Source organism: Solanum tuberosum, unplaced genomic scaffold (assembly GCF_000226075.1).
Source record: "Solanum tuberosum cultivar DM 1-3 516 R44 unplaced genomic scaffold, SolTub_3.0 scf00817, whole genome shotgun sequence".
NCBI classification, from domain to species: Eukaryota; Viridiplantae; Streptophyta; class Magnoliopsida; order Solanales; family Solanaceae; genus Solanum; species Solanum tuberosum.
This window is the reverse complement of record NW_006239732.1, coordinates 84,622-92,887: the sequence shown is the minus strand read 5'-3', so window position 1 is coordinate 92,887 and position 8,266 is coordinate 84,622. Positions and strand designations below refer to the sequence as shown.

Sequence of the window (8,266 nt, the reverse complement as noted above, 5' to 3'; positions counted from 1 at the left end):
AAAAATGAAATAAAACTAAAATATATCAAGATTAAGCCTATAAAAGAAATATTTAACGCTAAAATAGTGTAAAAAAACTAAGAAGGGTTAAAAATCATGTCTACACTACATTAATGTAAAAAAAAGAGTGCAAAATAGATCTTTTAAAAGATACTATACATAATAGGTCTTTACTATAATGATTGATGTAGAATAAATGGAAATATTAAGCAAGCAATAACCAATTAATTGAATCCTTAAAATTTAATTCAATGGACTAGCTAGGTACATTATAAATAGGTAATCCTATTAGCACAACTTAATTAAAAGGAGTCCGGAGCCAAGAGGACAAAAAAAATTAACAAAAAATTCAATAGAGCACATCATATTTTTTTTAAACCAAAAGGGCAAAATCGCTATTGGCGAAGCAATCTCCCTCTGACACATACTGACGCCGTTTACTCTGTTAGAATTAAAAATTGCTACCACGGTAGCAATTTTGTCCAAAATTTCTTTTCACTAAAATCGCTGGCATAACAGCGATTATTTAACTCCAATTTCTTTTCCTCCAACTAATATCCCTGCTATGGCAGCGTTTTCGTAGAAAAAAAATTTACAAAAAAAATTCATGAAAATGGCTGCTTTGGCAGCTTTTTTATTAAAAGATTTTTTTAAAAATCGCTGCCTTGGCAGCGTTTACTTAAAAAAATTATTTTTATTTTTTAAATTCGTTGCCTTGGCAATGTTTCTCTTCAGAATTTTTTTTAAAAAAAAGTTTTGCTTAAAGTGTTTTCATTAAAACGCGATTTAAAAAAACTAAAAATTAAGAAAATATTTTCAAAAAAAATAAATTTTTTTTTAAGGAGCAGCGATTTTCCAAAAAAAAAAGAAATTTTTTCAAGAGAAACGCTGCCAAGGCAGCGATTTCAAAAGATTTTTTTTTAAAAAAAAAACTGCCAAAGCAGCGATTTTCATGAAAAAAAATTCATTTATTTTTCTATGAAAATGCTACCATAGCAGTGATATTAGTTGGAGGAAAATAAAATTAGAGTTAAATAATCGCTGCTGTGCCAGCGATTTTAGTGAAAGAAAAGAAAAGAAAAAATGGACAAAATCGCTGCTAGGGCAGCAATTTTTATTTTTAACGGAGTTAATATGTGTCTGAAGGAAATTGCTCCGACAAGAGCGATTTTGCCCTTTTGGTTTAAAAAAAATATGATGTGCTCTATTGAATTTTTTGTTAATTTTTTTTGTCCTCTTGGCTCCGGACTCCTTTTAATTAAGTTGTGCTAATAGGATTACCTATTTATAATGTACCTAGCTAGTCCATTAAATTAAATTTTAAGGATTCAATTAATTGGTTATTGCTTGCTTAATATTTCCATTTATTCTACATCAATCATTATAGTAAAGACCTATTATGTATAGTATCTTTTAAAAGATCTATTTTGCACTCTTTTTTTTACATTAATGTAGTGTAGACATGATTTTTAACCCTTCTTAGTTTTTTTACACTATTTTAGCGTTAAATATTTCTTTTATAGGCTTAATCTTGATATATTTTAGTTTTATTTCATTTTTAACGATTTTACTTGTGAAAAACGAAAATTACAAACATAAAGAGGGTATATTTTAGAATATCAAATTTGTTTCGCTTTCAAAATAAAGAGAAAATCTTATTTAAAAAATGTTTTCCAGTTTTAGCATACTTTATGCATATACATTTTGAGAAAGCTATGGCACAACCAGAAGTTAATTTTTGTAAAAGATTGGGCATGTCCAATCTTGAAACTTTTGAAGAGAATAGGCATTTCATACCTCTTGTACTTGTGTTGTGTTATTGATTACTAATATATGAGGTAGGGATCATGCCTAATCCTCCACCCTGAAGGTGGATTTAAGGTAATTTTTTTTTTTTGAATAAATAAGCTTGTATTTTTTAGCGCTATCTTAATTTTCATAGGTCTATATTTATGTAGTTAATATTCTTATCATTCTATATAGATTTTTATTATCTTTAAAATGAAAATAAAATAAAAGAACTTATTTTTGAAAAATATAAAAGATGAGCCAACCAAAAGTGACCCTTGACAATTCCTCCTAACAAATTTCCACAAGACATTTTCCTCAGCAGGTAGCTAGGTACACATTGATATAGATTCATGTCCTCTCGTTCAATCTACATGAAATTAATAGATTTCAATATTTTTCGTTAATAGAAGCGCCTATAACAGGGACAGGGGCCAACATCAGGGAACAAAGAATTAGGATGAACCTAACTTTAATTTTATGTAAAAATGGATATTTGGCCTAACTAACCTCAAAAATTATGAGGAGAGAATTATCCAACTTGATCATAGCTTACTACTTTCTTCCATTATACACATATACTTTTAAAATTAATTTTTTTACTTATCGAATGAACATAAAAAATAAATGAGAGACCTACTTATATTTTTAAAAATATCTTCCATTTTTTTAATTTTTTTTTTTGCAAGAAGTGGCTGGTTTTCTTGCGCCTTGCAAGGCGGAAGGCGACTGAGCCTTGTAAGGCGCATGGGATTTTGCGCCTTGCGGTAGCCACCCTAATTTAAACGACGTAGTCCGTTACAAAGTTTCCCTTTTGGTTCTAAAGTCAATTTTGTTGCCCTTTTGGAATTTTTGACAAATTTTTTTACCCTTTTGACTCCGGATACTCAATAAAAGATGGTATGGCCTACAAATTTTACTAAAACTCAAACTATAGTCAAATCGGTTTAATTTATCTCAAAATATCCCATAAACTCTTGGGTATTTTTAAAGATTAAAATCTCAAATATTCCACAAAGTCATAGAATATTCATAAATAGATCAAATCCAAATCATCTTAATACGAGAAATACGCCACTAACTGTCCTCAAATTATGTAAATCAAGTCCAAATCATCCTAGTTTGCTCAAATTATGTAGATCAAGTCCAAATCATTTTGGTTCGAGAAATACACCACAAACGGCCCTCGAATCATGAATAAATATCTTATGAGAGAAGAATCAAGAGAGGAACATAATTGTACCCACATTGATTTATCTATAAATAGTCATGTTTCTTCAATAAAAAGAATCAGTTTAATTTTACTTTTAATTATATTTCTCTATTTAAGTTCAACTCATATAGTTAGACATATTATCATCATATCAAATAAAAATAATACTAATCACAAATTCCATGTGATGGAAATCTTAATAGCTTAGTTCATTATCTACCTGACTTATCAATTATAGATTCATCATTACCGGTGCGGTTATCGATTTAATCGTTAAAATTTGACACTAAAAGAAATCATTAAAAATAATTTAGAAACAAAGTAACAAATGATAATATATGAACATATGCACATGAGTTGATAGGTTGCATCTTTCTCAAAATCAAACACTAAAACATTGTTAGAATAACTGAGAGTTTGAGACCGCCGGTAAAAAAGAAATTAAACCCTAATAAGTCAAGGACTTAATTTATACACCAAATGATGTAAATATAATAATTAATTTATTATTGATTAATCAGTTGATAAAAAAAACCCTCAAATCATTAATATTTAGGATACCTAAACTTGATACATTTTATTTAGTAAATACCAATTTAAATTATTGTTGGTGCTAATATATTATCCCATAGTATTTGGGTACGTAGCATATTTTTAGTGAAATGTGATGTACTCATCACTACGCAGATGGTTTTTGTCTACCGTAGCATTTTTTAGTAGTAAAATACAATTTTTTGCCTATTTAAAATTTAAATTCATTAACTTTTTGAGCATTTCTCTTTCCACTTGCTTTTCTAAAGTTAATTTTCAAAGTTAAATTAGTTGACATTAATTCGATATTTTTTAAACAAAAAATTTAGATATTCAAAAATTATATGAAAAAGACTATAAATTACAATTTTTTAAATATTATTATGATGAAAAAATACATCGTAAAAGGTTAGTCAAAGTTTTTATAGGTCGACTCTAAAAAAAGAAACTATGACAATTAAAAGTGGACGGAGGTAATAATATTTTTTAGCCAAATTTGTGAAGAAGTATGTTTGGAAATTGGAGCTCCACTATTAAGGCTAATTTATTTTTTCAGCCACACACAACGGAGTTCCACTCAATTTCATTTTTAAATATTTGACCGGAGAAAAATAAGAACATATATATACACAATTGAACCAAATCATTATTGCAATTAATTAAAGATAAAATAAAAGGAAAGACACATGATTGGAAGTTTTTGTATAAAAGTAGTAAAGTTGTAGGAAGTTTTTTCTTACATCACTTTTCATCAACCTTGATGCCCAAAATAGAATGTACCCACAAGCAAGTATATATTTGTAAATTTCTTTAAACACATATGATATTTGTCATTGAAAATAGTTAAGGACTGTAGATTGTGGAAGATATAGCAGAATTGTGCACCTGCTAAGGAAAATGACATGTGGAAAATTTGTTAGGAGGAATTGTCCGTCCATAAGTCACTTTTGGTTGGCTCATCTTTTTGATTTTTCAATTCAATTCACTAAGGTACATTATAAATAGCTGATCCTATTATCACAACTTAAAGCCACAAATTAAACTTGAAAAAGAAGCAATGACTACCTCTTCCCCTAATAAGTCCCGTCCCTTAGCTAATTTTCACTCAACTATTTGGGGATATCATTTCCTTTCTTATACTCCTCAACTCACTGTCAGTCACACACATTTAATTTTTTTAATGTCCTTATTGTCATTTATACATTTTATTTTTCTATCTTAATTAATTGATGTCTAAATATTACAACGAGGCGTTTAGTTAAGACATAACATAACATAACATTTGATGTGAATTTTTTGGATATGCAGGAAACTACTAATCAAGAAAAAGTTGAAGTTGATGAGTACAAAGAGAGAATTAGGAAAATGTTGGTGGAAGCTCCTGAGGGTAGTCTACAAAAACTTGTGTTGATAGACGCAATGCAACGATTGGGAGTCGCATATCATTTTGATAACCAAATTGAAACATCCATTCAAAACATTTTTGATGCGTTCAAACAGAATGATGATGACAACCTTCACGTTGTTTCTCTTTATTTCCGGCTTGTGAGGCAACAAGGACATTACATGTCTTCTGGTGAATGGATATATTACTTTTCTTTAATACGTAAAATTTTAATGGACTTGAAGGTTAAATTTCTTACTAACAATGAACATAATGTTTAATCAGATGTCTTCAAGAAATTCACCGAACAAGATGGAAAATTCAAGGAAACGCTTACTAATGATGTCCAAGGATTATTAAGTCTGTATGAAGCATCACATTTGAGAGTGCGCGATGAGGAGATTCTTGAAGAAGCTCTTACCTTTACCACTACTCATCTCGAGTCTATAGTCTCCAACTTGAGCAATAACAACTCTCTTAAGGTTGAGGTTACTGAAGCCTTAAGTCAGCCTATTCGCATGACTTTACCAAGGGTGGGAGCAAAGAAATACATATCCATTTACGAAAACAATGATGCACACAATCATTTGCTTTTGAAATTTGCTAAATTGGATTTTAACATGCTGCAAAAATTCCACCAAAGAGAGCTTAGTGAGCTTACAAGGTAGAATATTGTTTGATTCATATATCTTATTTAATTAGATGAATACTGATAATTTGGAATAAAAATGAAACGCAAGAAACAAAACCGTTGCCATTGTGATGTATGTAGGTGGTGGAAAGATTTGGATTTTGCAAATAAAATTCCATATGCAAGGGACAGACTGGTTGAGTGTTACTTTTGGATATTAGGAGTGTATTTTGAGCCAAAGTATAGTCGTGCTAGAAAAATGATGACAAAAGTACTCAAGATCACCTCGGTTATTGATGACACTTTTGATGCTTATGCAACCTATGACGAACTTGTGACTTTCACTGATGCAATCCAGAGGTAAAACATCAAAATTTCACAAGTAAAATAATCTTTAGACAATCCCTCACTAATGAATATGAGAAAGTAAATATGTTTGCCTGTTGTTATTATGAAATCTATATATACACACACAAGGGTAAGAGTTAATTAGCTTGTGGTTTTGATGATATATATTAGATGGGATGCTAATGCAATCGATTCAATACCGCCATATATGAGACCTGCTTATCAAGCTCTTCTAGACATTTACAGTGAAATGGAACAAGTGTTGTCCAAAGAAGGTAAATTGGACCGTGTATACTATGCAAAATATGAGGTAAATAATGTTAAGTAAATTTTGATAATTCAATTAGTTGGCTATCTCATTTTCATCTTATCTTATTAATTAGTGAAAAATTAATTTCGATTTCCATGTTATCATTAATTCCAAAAGGAAAAAAGATACTAGTTACTATTAATTGTCTATCTAAAATTACTTGTTATTGTTTTTAGATGAAAAAGTTGGTGAGAGCCTATTTTAAGGAAGCCCAATGGTTGAATGATGATAACCATATTCCAAAATATGAGGAACACATGGAGAATGCAATCGTAAGTGCTGGCTATATGATGGGAGCAACAAATTGCTTGGTCGGTATGGAGGAATTTATATCCAAAGAGACTTTTGAATGGTTAATGAATGATCCTTTGATAGTTCGAGCTTCCTCATTGATTGGCAGAGCAATGGACGATATTGTTGGACATGAAGTAAGTACAAAAGTTTCTAAAAGTAATATGCATGGTTAAATAAACTCATTTAACTCTCTTAGTTGGCTTGTCTAAGTCATGACTTAAAAGATTTTCTGTCCCTCCATTGCAATGATGACAGTAAAATGATAACTACTAATAACAAAGAGGTAGAATGCTACACATAGAACTGCTAATAATAACAATAATAAAAAGAGAAAGAAAGAAAAAGGAAATAGTCCTAGTAGCATGAAGGACGCATATATTGTATGCATTGGATTTTCTTCAAATTCTTAAAAGTTAGTTAAGAAGCCTACATTATAATATCAAAGAATGTTTAAAATGTGTAATTATATATACGGTTGATATTGAAATCGATTAATTTCATGTAGTTTGAACAAGAAAGAGGACATGTAGCTTCAATTATTGAATGTTACATGAAAGAATATGGAGCTTCAAAGGAAGAGACTTACATTAAATTCCAGAAAGAGGTCACCAATGCATGGAAGGACATAAACAAAGAATTCGTCGTCCGTCCAACTGAAGTACCAATGTTTGTTCTTGAACGAGTTTTAAATTTGACACGTGTGATAGACACGTTATATAAAGAGGAAGATGAATACACAAACGCCAAAGGCAAACTTAGAAACATGATTAACTCGATACTGATTGAATCTATCAAATTATAACTATAATGCTAAAATTGCAACTTCATCATTCAAATATTCGGAGCAAAATAAGGCATATACAATAAATTGGAGACCTTTAATATGCTATTCATAATATATGATTTGTTAATTCCTGGGGAATGTTTGAAATAAACAATAGTTGTTTTTAATTTACTAAGCAAAAGTGTGGCTGGTTTGTCTTTTGTCTGTCGTGTTCATTTTCAAAAAATATACAACACTTAAGTTGTATTAAATCCTGTTTTATTTCATTTCCCGCTTGTTTGGATGATTGTTAATTATCATCACTTTATAATGTATTGTAATCTTATTGTATTGTTGTCATAATAAAGTTTGAATAAATTGTATCTTATTGTATTGTTGTCATAATAAAGTTTGAATAAATTGTATCTTATTGTATTGTTGTCATAATAAAGTTTGAATAAATTGTATCTCTCTTATGGTTATATAACTTTAGTTGGATTAATGTATTGTACTGTAATAATGATTATTAAGTTTACTAAATGTTGGGAAATGCAAGGCACTAACAAGAATGCCAGACATGATATATAGCAGCGAAATAATACCCAAATCTAAACTTTCCCTTTCAATTTGAACCAATAGAAGACAAACCAAATCAAGCAATATGAAGAATGGACAGCAAGTATATCAACCAAACTAAAACAACAAGATAAGAATAAGCCAATCACACAAGACACAACAATTTACGTGGAAAACCCTTCGATGTGAAGAGTGAAAAACCACAGGACCAAAAGCTCCACTATAAACACCAAGAGTTACAAAATTGTTCTCCAAAATTGGCCACAAAACAAGTGCCAAACAACGAGCAACAACGAAACAAGATTACAACAAATCAAGATTGCACCAAAACTAGAGAATTAAAGAAGAGATTTCACCCAAAAACGCGTTACTGTTCACGCCCCAAAATCAGAAGTTACAGACCTCCAAATCCGATCTCCACCGTTGAA

The 8,266-nt window shown here is 30.0% G+C and overlaps 1 protein-coding gene across 1 annotated transcript; it reads left to right on the top strand.

The window, feature by feature from the left end:
- The first annotated feature begins 4,574 nt into the window (after window positions 1-4,574).
- LOC102582072 ((E,E)-germacrene B synthase-like) lies at window positions 4,575-7,643 on the top strand. The gene is made up of 7 exons (XM_006367499.2): window positions 4,575-4,685; window positions 4,841-5,108; window positions 5,202-5,580; window positions 5,689-5,907; window positions 6,067-6,205; window positions 6,382-6,633; window positions 7,005-7,643. The coding sequence occupies exons 1-7, from the start codon at window positions 4,590-4,592 to the stop codon at window positions 7,299-7,301; spliced, it is 1,650 nt and encodes a 549-aa protein (XP_006367561.1). The 5' UTR covers window positions 4,575-4,589; the 3' UTR covers window positions 7,302-7,643.
- The last annotated feature ends 623 nt before the right edge of the window (window positions 7,644-8,266 follow it).